Source organism: Haemaphysalis longicornis, unplaced genomic scaffold, assembly GCF_048455015.1.
Source record: "Haemaphysalis longicornis isolate Haplotype H1 unplaced genomic scaffold, Haemaphysalis longicornis Haplotype H1 scaffold_2, whole genome shotgun sequence".
Lineage (NCBI taxonomy): Eukaryota > Metazoa > Arthropoda > Arachnida > Ixodida > Ixodidae > Haemaphysalis > Haemaphysalis longicornis.
Window position 1 is genome coordinate 241,676,181 of NW_027526295.1, and position 20,067 is coordinate 241,696,247.

Consider the following 20,067-nt stretch of genomic DNA (forward strand, 5'->3'; position numbering starts at 1 on the left):
GCGGCCTAACAAAAGCTTTGAGCGCACCGGTGGCTCGCTCCCGGTACCCTCCGTTAGCAATATCCAGTACGATGCCCGTTTTGGTCAAAAAGTCTCGACCCAAAATAATGGGCACCGTCAGGCCGGGAAGATGAACTAGGCGTTGTCGCCTTACACGTCTCTCCCACCGAACAACAAGCCTCGCGGCACCGCTCGATTGTGCTGTGCCGCTCGCAAGCCGAAATGTTGTGCCGCACGCTCGGAGATGAACTTTGTTCTCTTGGAGATGCGCTAACACTTCGTCACCGAACAAAGAAGCACTTGCCCCAGTGTCTAACAAAGCGGCGAACTTCTTGCGAGCTATGGTTAACTCTATGTACGGCGCCGGCCCGTCGGCGGAACTTCCAACACGACAAGCCAACGGCGCGAGTGAAGCATTCATACTCGTGACGACCGCCGGCTGCCCAATGTGATTTACCGGCGGCCCCTTCCGTTTCCCGAACGCCCGTGGTCTCGGGGCGGCGGGTGCCTACAGTCGCGGACAAAATGACCAGGCTCATCGCAGCGGTAGCAGCGGTTGCTACGGCCTTGCCGCTGGTTGCCCCGATCACGCGGAGCATCGCGCTCGGGGGCGAGCGGAGGTTGCACGCTCGGCCTCGGATCCGCGTGCTGGCCTCGGCGCGGCTGGTTGCGCTCCGCGGTAGCATGTGCTGACCGTAACGCGTACGAGTAGGGGTCTAGGGCGCGATCTGACAATTCCCAGTTGTCTCGAAATTGTTCATCCGCGACCGCTACCGACCCGTCTGTCCTGTTCGACCGCGCCGAATGCGCGCCTGTCCACGCACAACGAGGCTCGAGTGAGTGAGCCGCGGGCGGTGGTGGCCGATAAGCTCGCGCAGCGAGGATGTCCCCCTGGATACGCTTAGCTTCGGAGGCAAGTTCATCCAAATTTCTGAAACCGCCGCCTCTCAGGTAAGCCGCGAAAGTCGGGTGAGCTTGTCGCGTGACGCGCTCTACCTTCTCCGCGTTCGTGGCGAGTGGTTCCGCGAGACGATAAAGTTCGTCCATGGCCCTTACGTACTCCAGCAGCGATTCGTCCGGATGCTGGGTGCGTTGCTCCAACTCCCGCCGCAGGCGGTACTCATAGTTAGCGGGGAGGAATTCGTCGCGGAATTTCGCGCGGAAATCCTCCATAGAACGCGAGCGCTCTCCCACCAACCGGAACCACCGCGCTGCTTTGTCCGTCAGCGACACGGGAACAATGCGCTCGAGTATTTCGGCGTCCCCTAATCCCATCGCCTGCTGATACTGCTGCAGGCGGTCGAGATACTCGTTCGCGCTGACGCGATCGTGGTAGCCTGTGTAGGTAGGAACGTCTACCTTCACGCGCGGTCTCTCCGCTCGCGCGGGGGGTGCCTGCAGTGTTGTCTGCATCACGACCGCCATGCTCTGAATGAGGCGCATCGCATCCTGCAAAAGCGCCTCGCTCGTCGGCCGACTAGCGTTAGCCGAAACCGGAGGTGCAGCTGTCGCTGGTCCGTTCGGGGGCAGCGGTGACCCCGTGGATACCGCTAATTCTGGTATAGCGCTGCGGTCAGCGCTCCCCGCGTCGGGCCCGTTCTCCGCCGTCGCGTTGGCGGCGGGCATACCCTGACTCGGAACGGAAACGGGAGGATGCAAACCGCCGGCGTCAGCAGCTGAATCTCGCAAATTTGCGACCCCGGCCATAAACTCCCGACGCTCTGCTGCTAGTTCTGACAAGACGCGTAGAGCCTCACACGACTCGCCGTCTGCCATCCTTTGTTCGGGTCCCGACAGTCGTTCCCCGCCAAAAGTCAAAGTCCGGATTTCCGATTTCGCCCCACGTTGGGCGCCAAGATGTGGGGTCGCCTACGTAAGGCTAACCTGTGAAGCGAACTTCACCTGCTAGCGTTTACGCAATCGTCCCGCCGTATAACTTGGCGGCTCTCACGCGACTCCCAACCCGCCGTGCGCAAAGTCGCGCGTGGCTCAGGGTTCGGGCGAAAAAGGACACCACGGACTCGCAACAAACAATAAACAGGTTTATTATAGCTAATATCGTTGCGCGTGCAAACAGACCAGCAGCCACAGCAGGGAGGATAGTCCTGTCCTACTGCAGCGTTCTCGCAAGGGAAGACAAAGGGTTTGGCTTACCCAGTGAAGGTCGCGGGGGCGGGTCGTCTCCGAGGTCGGGGCAGGGAGGTCCTTCCTCCAAGAGGTCGATGAGTCGAAAGAGAGCAGGCCCTCGCTCGCAACCTCCGACCTCGGCTCTTGCCGAGGACCGGTTCTTCCCCAACCTCCTCCCAGAGCTACGAGCGCGCCCTCCGAGGCGTCGCGGAGGAAACGGGAACCGAGACCCGAAACGGGTTGTTACCGGGGTGGTTGGCAATGTACCGCGCAGCGCATTGCTGCGAGAAGGTTGCCCCCGTGCCGGCCGCGTCAGCCGGCTTGGCCATAGCCGCCGGCGTGCGCTCGAAGTGGGGAGAGGGGGCAGGGCGCGAGTGCGCTCCCCACATCACGCGTCCGGACGAGCTGGGAGACCGCAACCGCGTTCGCACTCCGCAGCGCTCCGCTGCTCCGGTATGCCATCGGTGAGTCGAACCATCTCGATCTCTAGCGTTGTTTAATGCCTCGCATCCCAATGTTACCGTTATGGCCTACGATTAGTCTGTATGCAGTGTATTTGATTTGCACTTTGCAATAAATGCTGCCATTGATGTTTTGCCCTCGCCGCCTCCTGCCTTTGTCTGTCTCCGCAAACAACGGACCCGTCCGCAGCCGGCGCTCGCAAGGCATGTTTGCTGAGTGCGGATGGCTGCGGGGTGGGAAATCACTAGTGTGTGAAATGTAGAATCCCACAAAGTAAGCTAGATACCAAAAAAAAAAAAAAAACGAAGAACATATCCTTTAACACACTCGAAAATTGCCTATTTTATCGGCAGCGGAAAGCGAGCTGAAACACAAGTTCATTGAGTAATAAACAAAATGAATAAAGGTTCGCGACTCATCTCGCTGGCATTTCGTTGTCGATTGCGCAGCACCCTGCGATTGTACTTGACACACGCTTCCTTTTACGACGCCGTTCGCAAGCCGCTAGTATCAACGTGTAACACGATAAAGCACAAAATAAGAAAATACCAAACAAAACAATCCCCGTAAACATTTATCAGCACGCGAGGAGCACTTGCGCAACAGCAGGCGCAAATCGTCACATTAGACCGCAAATGTGCCATCGGGGTGAAAGGAATGCTACAAAGACTCTACGGGGCTTCAGTCACCATCGCAGTACCCAGTAGTGTTAACTCTATGGCAGCACCGCTGCCGGAATCGAGAAAATCAGCGTGCCTGCGAGTAAAAAAGGACGCGCATGCGCGCCGCGCCGGTTTCGACAACAATCGCGAGGCCTCCAGAGTGCGCATCGGTGGCTTTTGCCACGCGCTCGCGTCGTCTGGTACGTACTATCGGCGTCAAATGAAACGCGAACACGAAAATATGAACCAGAACGTGCAAACTTGAAAAAAATACTGTTAGTAGGGTTCATATAATGGCACGCTATTTGGTATACAGTTAAACCCCGACAATCCGAATTTCAAGGGACCAAGAGAAACCGTCGTATGACCGGGGTGTTGTACGACCGGCGTGCGGATAAATTCCGGCCTAGTGGACGGCCTCACGCGACCGGAGGGTTGTGAACTTATTTAAACTACATTGTTTAGAGCGTTCTTGCGTGATTTGCGAACCTTTTGCTGAAATTCCAAGTAAAAAAAAATTCCTCGCACTTCCCCGAGGGGGAGAGTGTGTAAGTGCGAATGCAGGGTTGTTGATTGCGCGATTACGGTGGATATCGTGATCTTGGAGTGGAGAGAAGGCGCCCAACACCCGCAGTCACTGAGCGGAGAGAGGAGGAGGAGAGTAGCGCCCGCCGTTACGGCGAGGGCTACACGAGCGCCCTCACGCGTCGGAATGCGGAGCGCCCGCTACGCGAGCGAGAGCTCTCCCGCCCGAAGTGGAGAGAAGGCGCCCAACACCCGCAGTCACTGAGCGGAGAGAGGAGGAAAAGAGTAGCGCGCGCCCATCTCCCCTTGTTGCTAGGGAAGACGAGGAGGAAGACGAGGAGCGCGCGCACCCGCAGCTCTTGCTATGCGGACGACGGCGGCGGACGATTCAGGCTCGCTTAAGAAGTGCATTCGCACTTAAAAAAAGCAACGCCTATGTTGTGCACCCTTTATGCGTCCGAGCTAGCCCACTAGCAAGCTCGGCGCGCTACGCGACACCCTTGCCGTCCCGCGCTATCGCGCCTTAGAGCGAGATACGGCTTGAGAGGGGAAAAGGCTAGTGTGAAATGGCCAAGGCCAAGTGAAACGAACGGTAGTACAAGGCGGGGTTGAAAAAATGGCATTCCCATACATGGCGGAGAGATCCTTTGAACGGTCCCGAGCTCCAGGTCAAAGTGCTCAAGACATAGCTGTTTTCGTTTCCCACGAGATCCAGCAACGCGAAATAGATAAGATGATTCAAACTTTGCGAGTAGTTGCGGAGGAAATTATAGCGGTCTCCCTACTGTGACTTGCTGCGGCGGCCAGCGATTGACACTAAATGGTGTGGCCCACGTGTATGTGTGTCCACCCTTGAGGAGGACGGAGCATTCTACCAAAGGAAGGAGCGAGTGACAATGTGGCAGAGGGAGCATCGTGAAAGGAAGAAAGTTGGATCGAGCGTGCGGGTGTTCGGTCATCGCCGTGGGGTGGCCGTGGGATTGCGTCGTATGTTTTCGCGTTCGTCGGCGGCTCGGCGGGAGCTTCGAATTTGCGGTCCCCCGGCCACATGAACTTCGACTTCTCACGGTTGGCGTACTTCTAGCGCATGGGGCCGTCGCAGTGTTACTCCTGCTCGCGAGTACCCGCCGGCTTGCTCACATCTGTTCAGCAAGTGGTCTGGCCCGCCTACGGACCTTTGCCCATCAAGCAGCGTCAAACGGGGGTTGAGAATAAAGAAGGTTGGGACGAGGTGGCGGAGCGGCGTAAATTATGGGAAAAATACCGGTTTATCCATGCCAGAATCCGTCGTATGAAGCGGACTGCGTGCACCCGAACGTCATATCATCGGGATTTTTAATACATTCTTTCTATGGGGAGTTCGCCCGGAGCGCGGTAATCCCTCGTAAGTCCGGGGGACGTAACAGCGGGGTTTCACTGTATTTGGAAATCCACATTTCCCAACTTTGTTTTTGTAACTAAGCCACGCGTCATTTTGACTTGCATGGAAGAAAATCGCGCTATTTGTGTGTTCAGGTTCATATTTTCATGTTTGCGTTTCATTTGACGCCGATGGTACTTCGGCCCAGAAACGGACGTCCCACGGACGTCCGTTAGAGCCGGAATCGACGTACGTTGGACAGCCGACGGACGTCCGGTGGTTGCTTGGGGGTTTTCTTGAGCAAAAGCAGTCCGATATACGGTGCTTCGCGTTTTCTGAAGGAATTGCAATAGAGCGACGTCCGCTGATACGATCGACGCTCTTTACCGTTCACCTTGCCTCTAAAAATACACTCCCGCTTTTCAATCGGTCAGGTACCGCTCAAAATCGCTCGATGCCAGCGCTGATAGCACTCTCAGCGAGGCTAATGCTGCTGATTAGCGCCCGCGCGTTCGATCTGCACACGCAGACCGCAAGCCACATCCGCTGCATCCACAATTTAAAATCACCCTTGCCGAGTCCCGTATCGGAATTCTCTGAGAGATCGTTAATTGCCTGACAGTTTTCCGCCAAGAATCCATTCGAACCTCTCCGCTGCGAACCCTTCAGACGCACGCATATGTTTTTGTTGTTAGTCTCCACCGGATGAGTAAACATACTTTAATTAGTTATCCGTAAAACCCACCATGGGCGAACGATTTTGCGTCAAGGAAACGAAGGTCCTGCCTCTCCGCAGCTCTCAGCTATAGCTTACGGAATTATGCCAGTACCCAACAGCTGTTGTGGAATCGTGGGCATCGCCGGCTGTTCCATAGGGTGCCACATTTTCGCTACTAAGTATTATTATTATTATTATTATTATTATTATTATTATTATTATTATTATTATTATTATTATTATTATTATTATATTACAATGGAGAAAACAGAAAAGCAAGCAAGTTGGCCCTACAAATTAGTGGCCAAGTAGTTTTATTAGGTGTGTATAGGTGCAAGGGGGTCTTCTTGTCCGGTGTACGGCACCGAAATAAGGCGGCGCGCACAGGCCAGAATCGAACATGCAATATATTTTATGCTTATCAAAACTTGTTGAGCTAGTTGGTTCATGCTTAATTGTGCTATGAACATTACGTGAGCGAAAACAAATCATTACAGACGACGCAATCAAGTCAGAGACGGGACTAATTTGGGCATGGGAATACGGTCCCCTTCTGGTACCAAGCTTAATTATTCCCACTGCAGCGTTTGCATCAATATGAATCAACTATTTAGTTCACGCCAAGGTGCTTTTGCAAAAAAGAAAATAAAGAAACATAACAATCGTGATTTCTTATATATCCACTACTTTAACCAAAAATATTTCATTTCATTTTCATTTCATTTTTCACTTTATTTAGACTTCAAACATGAAAGCCAAAAACTGCTTGGACCCGTAGCCAGAGGCTAGTATAGGGTCCAATCTAGGAGTACAAGGCACTAAAACAAAATCAAAGCACAAAAGAAAAGTGGTAAACTAGGAGTACAGGGCATTCTAAAATCTAAGCACAAAATAAATGTGGTAAAGAACACTGTGTACAAAAAAAAAATTAGGGCATTACACTGGCATATTTGGTTTGCACACTATAGTGTACGCATATATTTATGGATATGTGCAATCACGTGTGATCTCAGATTTATACACTTGCATACTTATACACATGTAAGAATACAACAGTGAATATACAACTGTGATACACAAGCAGTTTGAAGTATTTCCCAAGACCTGTTAACCACGATATAAAGGATTACCAAGTGCAGATCCTATATTCTAGAGCTTTTACCGGTTACGGAGGTTCATTAAGAATAGAGCGAAAATGTTTTTTTAATTTGGTGGGGAAAATTGAAAGCCGATTTTATTTCCTGGGGCAAATTATTCCATATTTTGGCACCGATGAACTGTAGTCGGCGTTCTCCATATACGTTATTGGTCGGACCGGCTAGGGCATTTCTGGTGGGGCGGGATGAGGAACACAGTATGGATGCATTAACCGGGCGATTATACCTTATTACATTATTCATGGCAATGACTGTTTTCTGCTGACGCAAACTGTCAATGGGTAAAATCTGAAGTTTGTGAAACAACGGTGCACTCGGGTGATCATGGCTAGAGTGTGTTATTATTCTTATCGACCGCTTCTGCAATTTCCGTAATGGCTCAAGGTATGTGGTCTATGTCCAACCCCATGAATTTATGCAGTATGATAAATGACAGTGGATCAGTGAAAAGTACAAAATTATCAATATTTCCTGGTCAAAATAATTTCTTGTTTGTAGCAATGCATGGCAGCCGGAAGATAACCTGGAGCAAATTGAGTTTATATTAGCTTGCCAGTGCAAATAGTTGTCAATAACTACACCAAGGTATTTGAATGAGGTGGTACTCTCGAGTGCAAAATTATATTTTTACTTGAATACTGTCTAAATTTATCGGCTTGTGTCGTGAATGTATTATCATGTATTTCGTTTTTTTCACGTTTACAGTGAGTTTATTTGACATGAACCAATTCGATATATTTGCTAGTTCAGCATTTGTTTTTATCTCGATTTCTTGCATACTTTCTCCAGTAACTATCAATGCTGCATCATCCGCATACATTAGCATCTCAGCAGAATTGATAGCCAGCGGTAAGTCATTTACGTATAAAATAAAAAAAAACAAAGGACTAAGGACAGATCCCTGCGGGACACCTGTCCGTAACGTTCTTTCGGAAGAAGTGATGTCGCCAATGGTAACAACCTGACTACGGTTGCTGATGTAACTAGAGAAGAATTCAAAGCTCTTATCTCGAAAACCATAGTTTTTTAAATTTTTTTGGAGAATGCAGTGGTCGATAGTGTCGAATGCCTTTTGTAGGTCAAGAAACACGACGAAAATTAGCTTGTTATTATTTAAAGCCGTGTTGAGTTTTTGGGTCAGTGCTTGAGCTGCGGTGGAAGTTGAAAATCCCGGCCGGAAACCATGCTGTTGCGGACATAGTATTGTATATTTTTCCAGGAAGTGGTTGATTCGAGAGAAAAGTATTTTTTAGAAAATGTTGTTGATTATACTGAGCACCGATATCGGGCGGTAGCACGAAGGGTCGGATCGATCACCGTCTTTGAATGCGGGAAATACTTTAGCGGTTTTTAGAGGAGAGGGGTAGGATGAAGTTGCTAGTGAATGGTTGAAGATGTGGCACAATATCGGGCCTATAATATGTCTATATTGTCTTTGATCAGACGCGCCGTGATTTCATCCAGCCCAGGAGTTTTGTTGTTGCGCAGTTTTGCTACAGTGGATAGCCATTCGCCGAACTCAATGTCGTGAATAACGAAGGTATTGCATATGGGATTGGCTAAACATGTGTCGTCGTTATAACCTTGATGACTTGACGCCAAGGGTGGGGCAATACTGGTAAAGTAGGAATTGAAGCTTTCAACCGTGCTGTTATCTATGGAATGCGTCGCGCACGGGAATTGCCTGTAACACCTTGTACAATTTTCCATATTTTTTTTGTATCACCATTCGCACGTTTAATCAAACCGGAGTAATAGTCCCTTTTGCGTGCGCATACATATTGCAAGCTTGGACACGACACTTTCATTTCCTGAAAAAATTCAGCCACTTGCAAACGTGTGTGCTACACCAGGAGTGTTCGCAGAGTTGAAGCGCCGACACTGCTACAAATCATATATCTCTCGCACAACTTTCGTTGAAAAGAAGCAAGTACGTGTGACATCTATGTTCACATACATATAGCCTAGCGTGAGGCGATGGCCTATTCGCTAATGCTTCCGATTCTGAGACGTAAAATTATAGGCGCCGTGCAGTGAACAGAGGGCGACACTGAGCCGCGACACCCAGCGCCGCCATCGGGGAATAAGAAAAACACTGGGTCGGCCACCGCTCGCCAGCGGGCTCGGGTTTCGGATGCGCTCGTGCTTGGCGGCACCGGATGAAATGTAGTATACGCAATTTTTAAGTTTTATATGAAATAAAACATACTACAGTAATTCTACCGCACCGGGCTAGGAATAGACTGAAGGACTGAACTGTTGACTACGCGTACGGAGGAGGAGGGCAAGCGATATTGACTTTGCCCATGGAGGAAAGAAAAGCTTAGGAGAGGCCCTGACGTCACACCCAGCGCAGCCGGAAACGCCATTTCTGTAAGTCGAATGGCGGACCATTGGCCCTCCATGCCATTGGCGGACTCTTTTTGCCTCTCTCTCTCGGTGCACCTTCTCCGCCTCCTCCGTCCTGTATCGCCTCTCTTGTCGTCTGCATCTGCCAGCGCCGAGCCGGCGGAAATCAGCTGATAGGCAGGTAGAAGGCCGTTTTGCAGCGCGTGACCGTGAACCTAAACGCGCGGTTACACTGTTACATGTCTTCAGTGTGGCCGCAGCAGGTTTGCGAAGCGGCTCGCTCTAACAATGCCGCAATGCTCGGTGCCAGGCTGCAAGTCGCGATCGGTACCCAAGGAATTGGGCGTCACTTTCCACCGGTTAGTGCATCATTCCGCTGACAAGTATTGCTGTACATTGGTGTGCATTCATCCTTTGTTTGCAATCGCCGCCGTTTATAGGTTCCCAAGCGATGGAGAACGCCGCAAACAGTGGGCGAACGCCGTGCGGCTACCGGACTGGAAAGTGCCCAAGTTTGCGTTGCAGTTTCACTGGCAATCCCAGAGATTACTAGTCAATTAAACGGCCGTTCTGTATATATATATAGGTAAGCAGTACTTCATGCAGATTTCACGCTAAAAATTGTGGAATGTTTTTACCGTTGTTCGCGTGCCTTCGATAGAATTTTTTGCGAAGGAGGAGGAGGAGCAGGAGGAGGAGGCAAAACGTTTTATTGAGTAAAAAAATGAGAGGGTGGGTGGCGTCAATAAACTTTTTTTCGCCAAGTTTCAACTTGTCTCAGTGTCAATAAATTCAAGGTGATATCAGTTGAAAACGTTCATACACTAACCTCGCAGTATGAAGCGTTGAAAAGCGAAATCCAGAGCGAGACCACAAAAAGATCGAGATTCCAGATCCAGCACTCTTCCAGTCAACAGACGGACACCTACTAAGGTAATAGGACGATGGAATTATATCAACTGGGAATCTACCTTGTAACAGTTGCAAAAGCACTGCCGCGCATTGCCGGCCTAGCAAACTATATATTGCGGCGGCGATAACCAAAACATTGAGTTGCGAATCGTTCGGTTGCAAGTCGCCTACGTACTGCACACCGTGTATCACTTCCCGAAAATCTACCAGACGGGTGTCCGCGCGTACGACGGGACGGCGCGTTCACGATATCTGCACTTCAATAGGCGCGTCGTGATCGCGACCGGAGCAATAGCTTGACGCGGTACAAGGTGCACTTGCAAGTAGAAATTAAATGACATATTCACATCGGCGCAGCTGTCGCAACTCGCAGCATCCTTTTCGAGTTCCGCAAGACCACAGCGCAGCAAAGCGAAGCAGCAATCTTCGCAATCGGACGACAAGGCAGGCGCTGCCTTTCCTCCATGACTGGCGAACGGCGGGCGGGCTGTTGCTAGGACGCCGTTGCTAACGCGACTTCCAATGGCCGCCGAAAGCACGTGACTTCCTCCACACTTTTGCCAATGCGCGGGGATAGCTGGGGGCCTCTCCTAAGCTTTTTTTTCCTCCATGGACTTTGCCATTCATAGCAGAAGCGCAGGTGGAGCCTTTCGTGTGCACGTTTCCACATAGTTTTTTTCAGCGAATTTGTGTTTTCACTAGAAAGCACAAATTAATTAGCTGTTCACAACATTAGAAAAAAGCCGTTTTATTCGCATACTTGAAATCGGACCGCAGTGGTTTCGCGAGTACGGTGCCCGTCTCACAGGATCGATTGTTTGGGTGTAGTGCGGTGTGTACACTGCGCTACGTGCTAGTAGCATTGACTTCAAAGTAAGTATAATCACCTTAAATACGCGGGCTCCAGTGTGGATCATGCGGGTGGAAAGCATCAAGAACTGCGCACCAACTGGCGGAGATTTTCGATTGATTGTGCGGTTCAACTCGTCGATGCCAGACAGGCGATGAGGCGCGCCGTAGTGGAGGGATCGGGATTAATTTTGACCACCTGGGGATCTTTCACGGGGCCAGAATCTCGAACACACGGGCGTTTTCGCTTTTCTCCTCTATCGGAGAAGCGGCCGCTCCGGCCGAGAAACGAACCTGACGACGATTTTCAATTTCACGGCTTGAATTATCGCCAAACATTCCCAGAATGCCTCTTGTTCCTCGCCCCTTCCAATGGTGCCAGTTCGTCCCACCCCGCGAACACGGAGCGAGCACGTTTTCTTGCTCCTAGCACGAAGTCAATTATCGCCTCAGGAGCGAAAGACTACAACCTCTGTGCCTTCCGTCTCCTTTTCCGCGAATACATTCAGAATTTACATGGGTTTCGCTGCAGGCCCGCCAGGAAATGCCCGTGAACGATTTAAGACTACATCTTCCTTTTTACGGGGTAAGCAGGGCCTCCAAATATTAGAATCATCATAAACTCCGTTTATTTTTATTGTTCTCTGAAGTTGCTGTTGTGAGCCCCGTTAAAACGACAGCGGAGTGTTACGTGCCGCATGAATTTGCATTATAAACGCCGCTGAAGACACATGCACAAAGCAGAAATCCAATCTTCGTTCAAATACTGCCAATGCGCGCGGTATTCGCTAAGAGGGGAAATTTATTGCAAGCTCACGAGTATTAACAGCTGGCAAACCGATATACTTTACTTTGCCAGCAGCGTGTAATCTGCTTGTTAGTCATCGCCGTTGTATTTTCTAACAATTTCACGGAAACATGTGACGCCTGTGAGGCTGTGACCAGCATTCCCAACTCGGACGATTCAGGGCAGCGAAGGCGTTAGCTTCCCTTTTGCGCTTTGTTTCTTTTTAAATCCTCTAGGTCGATAACACTCCATCCTGTCGCCGTTGCAGCGTATTCAGCAAACTTGAGCCACTTATTAAGCGCACCTCACCACTTGCACGCGCCCTTGCAAAAGGCCCGTGCCCAGTGCCTAAAGCAGGCGGCCGGCCAGGACGGTGCGGCTCGGCCTACCCAGTGTTGCGGGGAGGCGCGGTAGATGGCGCTACGCCCGCTCGGCAAACTTGACTGCACGGAGCCTATTTGCAACGCGTCTCCCAGCTGTGTCTACCGACAGTTACACATACACAAACCATGCAGAATATTGCACGTGCGCAAAATGCAAGCGTACACGTCTTAAGTGCGCGACGGGGGCTTCAAAACAAAACAGTCAGTCGGTAACAATTCGCGGAAGAGACTCGGGCCTCCTTTGGCGACGTCAGCAAGGCGTGCATGTCTTGGACACTTTGTCAAGGTTGAACGTCACAGACATCACGGGGTTTGATTGATCAGTGCCTCTTTCACTTCTTGCTTGCTCAATTTCCAAGCCCTAATGAGCAGAGGACGTGCATTGGTTCAACAAAATACTCGTGGACTTGAAATTGGCAATGGCGAGCGTGAATAGTGCACCGGCAGGATTTTATCTCGTGTTCATTCGCAATCGTGTCACGGAGATTCGTAAAGACCGCGTCGCGAGCGAGCACTCCGCTTCCTTGGTGGCTCCGGCACTTGGTGGCGCTGCCGAGCGCGGCGTTTTTTAACAAGTTTAGGCCTAGCCATCTTCAGTGCAACTTGCGCCGTGTCGCTCGAGGGTAGCGTGACGGCAGCACTGCGGTGGAAAGCTTAATTTACTGTGTTGTGCGCGCACGTGGTGCAGGCGTTTTGCGCGGTCGGTGTGCTCGAGAAGGCGGCGCGGAAGTCATGCGTCAAAGAACTGCGTGATCTGTGCGCGAAGACTACTCGGGATGCCCCAGCCAGCGTCGATGGCTGCTGCGGCTACATCGGCCAGCGCCGTGATCGTCTTGACGGCACTCGTAATCGCCGTGACAGCCGATTCCACGACGGAAACGACGCGAGGTTGGTGCCGTCTCCAGTCTCGATATCTCCCGCGTGCGCCTGTTTGGCGAAGTGTCTTGAAACACGCCGAATGTTGCGACGATGAGCACTCGGAGGCAACAGACGCTCGCCCGTGCAGCTGACTGTCAGACGGGCCAAAAATACCAAAACACACGAGGAGCGTTTGTTTTCTTTTGGAGGCGGCCCTTTGCTTACCTAGGTCTGCGACTGCCTTATCTTGGCGCGTGTGCATCCTGCGAACGGGGAGCCTATCTAAACACTCACTCCTCTCGTCGCTTTTAAGATTGCTGCCGACTGGCAGCGGAGCGTAGGAGAAGAGCCGAGGAGAGAGGAGCGGGAGAGGGAGGGGCTGCTTCTTTTGTGGGAGAGATAATTAACGCCCGCGCAAATTGTGACTCATTAGCTTATCTAGGAATTGTGTGCTGCGCGTGCTTGGATTCCGCTGGCCGCGTCTCGCCCTGTCATCTCCCGCGGCTGGTGGCTCGGCGTCGGGACGCGTATCCGCTCCTTGTTATTATTGGCGAGGTCGTTTCCCTTCACGTGTTTTCTCCAGTCATTCGATTGGGATCAACCGCTCCTACGCTCGGCAGGGAAGCGGTGCTGTCCGCACGGACAACCCGTCGTCCTTCGCCGCGATCGGAGTTTTTTTGACAGATAGTGACATCGCGTGTGTTCGCGCATCCCGAGTGAAACGCGTTCTGCGCCGCAGGCTGTAATGAAATTTGCTTACGCGGGCGTGGGAGTCCGGGGGCGAAAGCTGAACATGGCGAGGGGCTCGATTATGCGGTGGAACACCTTGGCTTGTCACTTTCATTGCCTGTGCCCACGGGTTAAGTTTCTGCGCAACCCGAAACGTGAACCAAATTGGCTGTAGCCGATCAATATCTCGGAGATGGTTAGGCTCAATGCGCGGCAGTTCGTGATGCAAAGAGCGCGTATCGCGCAACCTTTCACGTGAAAAACTTTACTCTGAATCTGCGCTTGGCAGTGTTCGTACGAAGCTACAGCAACGACTGCGTCTACAATAAATAAATACTTAACGTGACTGGCTTCGATATGTCGTTTTTACTGCCCGATCAGACCATATATCACACAATTAACTGCATAAAGCTCTACGAAAGAAAAAATCGTTTAAAAGGGAAGTTTGATCTGATAACAATAAGATCGGTGTTGTGGTTGGGATCATTTGTAAACCAAATCACTGTTTTTATAATTTTGAGAAACTGCTCACTCGAAAGGGCTTCATAAAAATGCTGCACCGTAAAGTGCATAGGAAGGGCTGCCTCCTATGTATGCTGCTTGAAATTTAGCTAGGGAAACCGTATGCGCATTCCAATGTTAGACCTATAGGCAACGCGAGATGGACAGAAATGTGAGACACAACTTGGTTCCGTGTTGTGTCTTCCTTCCATCTTTATTCTTGTTACATTGTGATCTACTGCATAAATTTTGGATCAGCAGCAGCTAGCTCAGATTCCTTTTTTCAGGTGTGCATTTCAGGAGCAGATGAGCCCTTCCTTACATAATGCATTTAATTTTGCAAGTGTCCTCAGTTTGAGAGGACAAACCTGACACTTTTGGACCTGGTTGATAGTACATAAAAAAATTTACCGTACTCTAGCAATCGTGACATAACTGTAAACACAGAGCCATAGTGTAGGCAGGGCAAAGTTGAATACTGACTCGCGTAGAATCCTGCCCCCCCCAAATAAGTTATAGGTTACGTAGAGTCAGTCTGCAATCATTCACAGCGCAAAAGCATATAATATTTATTTGCATGCCTGGGGCTAACCTCGAAATACTCTGTTTGTTAGGAGCGCACAAGAAACTTTGTTACATTTTATGTTCCGTTTTCGTGTTGTTGAAGGGAATCTACGGTTATAAGCGTGGGCTAACAAGATGAAAAAACAGTCCTAATGGTGCCATCGTTTCTTTACTTTCTTTCTTCTTCTTTTTTCAGTTGACTGTTTTCGTTCGAATGTTGTGTGAACAATCTTTTCTCACTTTTTCTGCAGTGCAGAGCTGTAAACGTGCATTATATCTGAAAGCGGAAGCTTAAACATAACTTTACTTCAGAAAGGGCAACATTTACTGTGCAGTGGGAAAGAAGCATAAAGCCTTCATACAGCAAAACTGTAAGCCACAAATTTTCTGTTTTTTTTTCTTCGGCGGAACAATGGTGGCTGTAATCACACGTTTCATTTTTCTCCGTGTTCTTTACCACGGGGAGCATAGTTCCCTTGCAGACAGCAAAGAAGCAAGCAGCAAAGTACCAAAATAAACAAGTAAAAGAAAATGAGAGGCTTCATCACACATACATAAAAAAAGATTACAGAAGTAAAGGAATTGAGAAAGCCCCACACTTGTTGTGAGAGCAGACAAAAATGAATTATTGAGAGCATTAGGCGATTCCATTGAGAGTAGCTCCTCCGTGAGCTCCGAGCGAAAAGGAGGAGGCCTTTACGTGCTGTCTCTGCTGCCTGCAGTGCAATGCCCGGACTCTCAGTTTGCGTGTGCCGATGGGCACAACTGCATACCAAAGCAGTGGAAATGCGACTACTCCCCCGATTGTGCAGATGGCTCGGATGAGCCCGAGGACTGTGGTGAGTTCTTGTCCGCCTTGTGCTCATCGTTCAGAATGTCATTTTGCCCCCATGTGTAGCTAGCTGGTTTTGTAGCTCAAACTACCCCTGCATGAGGTAGGAGTAAGAGTAAGAAACTTGCAACACACGCGTAGGCATGGGCAGACATTTGGATCAGGGCAGGGTGCCATTCTCCCACATCGCTTATTTTTGTCCTCTTATATTTTTACTTGTCTTTATTTATTTACTTCTCATAATTTACTACACAAGAAGTATTAGTGTTTTTGCAAGGCGGGATTTACGTGCGATTGTTTTGTACGCGCACCCAACCAAGTGGGTTTCCCACTTGGCAGGGATAGGAAGGATGCAGGAAGCAAAAGGAGTTGTCTCACAAAGTGCACAAGTTATAAATGTTTCTGGTTGGTTGCAAAGTGTACTTTGCAGGGCAGTTACAATATATCTTATGGGCTGAAAAATCGATTTGGTGAGCTTCCACTGTGAGCTACAAAAAAAGCAAGACCTGGTTGCACAGAGCAATCACTTCTGTCTCAGCTATGCGTCAGCCTATTTCTTATCCAAGTTACTGATAAAACTGAAGGCCGCCTAACGTGTCATCTTCCCGTCAACATGGTGACAGAGGAGTGCAATGGTACTACGTGTGCAGTTGCTTCTTGTTTATTTCATTCTCTCCAGCTATGTGCCTTCTTTTCTTTTCTTTGTGCTTTGACAGGGCTTGGTTCATAGGTGCACACATTACGTTTCAAAGCTATAAATGAAGAATGGTGTGCATTGCCGTTGTTGGTTAAGGGCTTGCTGTATTATTTGAGGGAGAGCCTGGCTACTAGAGAAGAGGGCTTGTTTCAAGCTCATGATGTGTAATCACATGTGCCTCAAAAAAAATAACGGAACTCTCTGTACTGTAGTGTGATCTTTCCTTGATTGATACTAGTCTTACTTTTTTGTCTTGTTCTAGAGAGATTCACATTTACACGTACTGGTCCTCGTTAAGTGTCAGTGCATTAATTACGCAATGCCAAGTGCTACTCATTTTCTAAAAATGTTAAGTTTATCTGATTTTGTCATACAAATAAATATTCGTACTTATTGCAAAATCTGCAACTAGCTGAGTAAGGATAAATATGGATAATTGCTAGGGTAAGTTTTAGACACAGAGGAACAGATCTGTGAACTTTATCCTTAAAGAAGCCATGGAGAGAAAATGCAAGTTGGTTTTATTCGAAAGATTTCGTGTTTTATAGTGCCCCCAGCGCTTGTCCGGATACAAACGGTGCTTTATTCACTGAGAAATTAAACAACTTAGGTTAAAATTTTGATTTTCCCGCTCAATCGTGCGTTTTCGTGGTCCCAAATGACATCACAGGAACCGAGCGCTCTGCAGCCTAGAGTACCTTCATTCACGCATCCGCCGTACAGGGTAGAGACATGGTAGAGACACGTATACGCTGGCGCCGCCATTTTCGGTTGCTCGCTCGCCGCCGAAGTAAGTCATTGTGTCAAAACCGCGCTAAAATTATCGCCGCAACGCGGTTTACTGAAGAAGTTTGAATCATATTGTCTGTTTCGCGTTGCTAGGTCTCGTGGGAAACGAAAAGAATAACGCGTTGAGCCCGTTGGCCCAATTGCGGCAGCATGGGACCGTTCAAAGGTTGTCTCCACCCTGTACAGCGGTGTTGGTTTGTTCCCGCGTTTCTTTACGTTCCGTAACCTAGATGGCGCCACCATACCGTGGCAAGCATTTGGTTTGTTTTCGCCCGCATTTAAACCTGGCTTGTTTTTGTTCTGGGAGAAAATATTCGTTCCCTGAAACAGTGCTCGCTCGACAAATGGGGTCACGTAAGACACCGTTGCTTGCGTCAATCGGCCAGTGTCGTCTGAGACAACCCCAAGCCCCGTAGTGCTGTGCAGCTAAACCAAGCATGCTGTGCACAGTTCGAACAGCAGAACGCATCAGTACTTCTATGTTTACATGTGCTTTCGTAACTTCCACTGTTTGTCCCATCATTCTTATTGCTTTGTGAAGAATGTGCCCTAAATTTACGCGCAAATCGCTCGTTCGTCTAGTTTGTAAGCTCTACCTAATTTGCGTCTGCTTCTGCCAGCCTCCGCCAATCGCAGAGCTTAGCTCATGTGACATCATAGGTTCTGTTGCGGGAAATGAGCTAGTGGGCCGCATGACCATTCCCATTTTTCCTAATTATGTAGCTTATTTGAGCGAAGTTTACGTTAAAAGTGGTGTCAGTATGATTCTAACGAGACAATCTTTTAAATGAACCAAACTTGTGTTTTCTCTTCATGGCTCCTTTAACCAGTGAGGAAATATCTCACAGTATATCTGAGGTAGTCACTTCCAGTTTTAAACTTCTTTCATTTATAAGCTGTGCAGTTGGCGCTCAAATCACGTGCAGCACACAAGAAGGAAGTGCCTTTGCTTTTGGGTATATTCTGGTATTGTTTGCCATTTGCCCTCCAAACGATTTTTATGTTTCTTTTAGAATTTGTCAAAAACAAAAGTACTTGTGCCTAATAAATGGTGCTGCTGCCTGGAACAAAACTTGTTATGTACAAGCAAAAATGCTGAGTGAATGAAATTCTCAGTCAACACCGAAAATGTCAAATAGGTATGGTTTGACCACTCAAAAAAATTCTGCTCATTCCAGCGACGGGGTAAGAAAACTTGCTTGGAAGTAAGTTTCATCTGTGCATGCTTGAAGAAAATCACGAAAACAAAGCCTGAGAGTCAATAACGAAGAGTCTTTGCCAACTTGCAGCATACGTCTCACTAACATTGCTCCCGATTACAAACTGAATTGGCTGTCAGATGTAACAGGACAAAGTAGCAGCTTGCTCCACACCTGCAGAGTCACGTGACGAGAGTTTTCAAAAATGTCATGTTAGCGTTGCTGGTTGCCCTTTTGTGAACATTACCCTTGTCAAAGCATTTTGTCTTTTCAAAGCATAATGATGGTGCTGAATAATATATTTCTTGCTTATGAAAATAAAAGTGCAATTTCTGGAAGATTTTGATAACATGATTTCTCCTGTAACTTTCTAAATTGGTCCAAATTTTTACATCCCAAATTTTAATTTATAAAACCCAGAAACAAAACATTCCATGTACCTTTACGCCTTGACTTATCTACCATGAATACCTAAATGTACAAGTGTGATTGCATTTTGATCATCTTGAGCAAGAATTTCATTTTTTTTTTTGACACAGCAGATTGTTCATGCGCATAACCATTCTCTCAGCTGATGCATGTTTTGTGGCTGTTGGAACCAAGTAAACTGGTTAGTAAGGAAAGGAGCTCTCAAAAATGGTTTCGTGGCAATGCTTGTGCAAAAAGGGTTCACTCAATTATATTTTTGTTTTGTTTCTGCTTATCTTAATGTCCAGTTTCTGTTTTATGCATAAAAATACCATTATGGAGCATAAAGTATTTCATATGGGCAACCAGAGAAAAAAATAAAAGAAAAATGAAGCAAATCGTTGCTTCTCTTGCAGATTTGTACTTTTTTTCTAGCTTAACTTGTTTAATGTAATGTTTGGGATCGCTTAATGCCTGACCTTCTTCCACTATTTGCAAAAGTTCTTTGATGCTGTGACAGTGAAATCTACCTTAATTGTGCTCATTTAATACCTGCGCTACACGGCTGTTTATAAGGCCTTCCAAAAGCCTTCAGATGCACTGTCTCTCTGTATGGCGCACTTGCAAGTAAAGTAAATTGTCAACTGTCAATTGGAAGTTTCCGTGCAGCACAGGAGTAAGTGTAGTTCAGCATGCAAGGCATTCTACCAAGTGCCAGATACCATTTGCCTAGTTCCGCTGCTGCTCTTTGCAGTTTGTTTTAGACAGATGTTTCCATTAACAATTTGAGGGTCAAATTTTTTCGCCAAACGCGACCCCCCAGGGTCGATTTTTTTTATTGCTGATATAAATTCTTTGGATGTATCTATTTCGAGAAAAAATTGTAATTTTTTAGGGTGATCATAAAGTAAAAAAAAATTGTTTGTATTATTACATACGTGTGGTTTATTCATGAGTAACATAAGAAAAATTCTAAGAAAGCTTTGTGGGCTCAAGAAGTGGGAGAAGCACAAGAAGTGCATCAGTTTCGTAGACACAAGAAGTGGGAAGCGCCTGGAGGACAAAACCGAAACCAGCCGCCGCGTGCCCGTGCATGACTTGATGCACAAGCGATAGTGGGTGCACTGCTGTAGTAAAGTGTAAAAAATAAAATAAAAGAAGAGCCAACGGCGCAAGTAAAAATTTATGTATTTCCGCAG

The 20,067-nt window shown here is 48.4% G+C and overlaps 2 protein-coding genes across 6 annotated transcripts in view; one reads left to right on the plus strand and one right to left on the minus strand.

Moving 5' to 3' along the window:
• Window positions 1-286: 286 nt before the first annotated feature.
• Window positions 287-1,173, minus strand: LOC144170273 (uncharacterized). Its single transcript, XM_077699958.1, has one exon. The coding sequence runs from the start codon at window positions 1,171-1,173 to the stop codon at window positions 454-456; it is 720 nt and encodes a 239-aa protein (XP_077556084.1). The 3' UTR covers window positions 287-453.
• An 11,674-nt stretch (window positions 1,174-12,847) lies between these two features.
• Lrp1 (LDL receptor protein 1) overlaps window positions 12,848-20,067 on the plus strand; it is a 135,804-nt gene continuing 128,584 nt past the window's right edge. For 4 of the 5 annotated variants that reach the window (XM_077699959.1, XM_077699961.1, XM_077699960.1 and 1 more), the window contains exons 1-2: window positions 12,848-13,179; window positions 15,666-15,782. In XM_077699959.1, the coding sequence (XP_077556085.1) occupies window positions 13,068-13,179; window positions 15,666-15,782 (229 nt within the window). In that variant the 5' untranslated portion in view covers window positions 12,848-13,067. The remainder of the gene's footprint in view (window positions 13,180-15,665; window positions 15,783-20,067) is intronic. The other variant, XM_077699963.1, reaches the window with a different exon arrangement.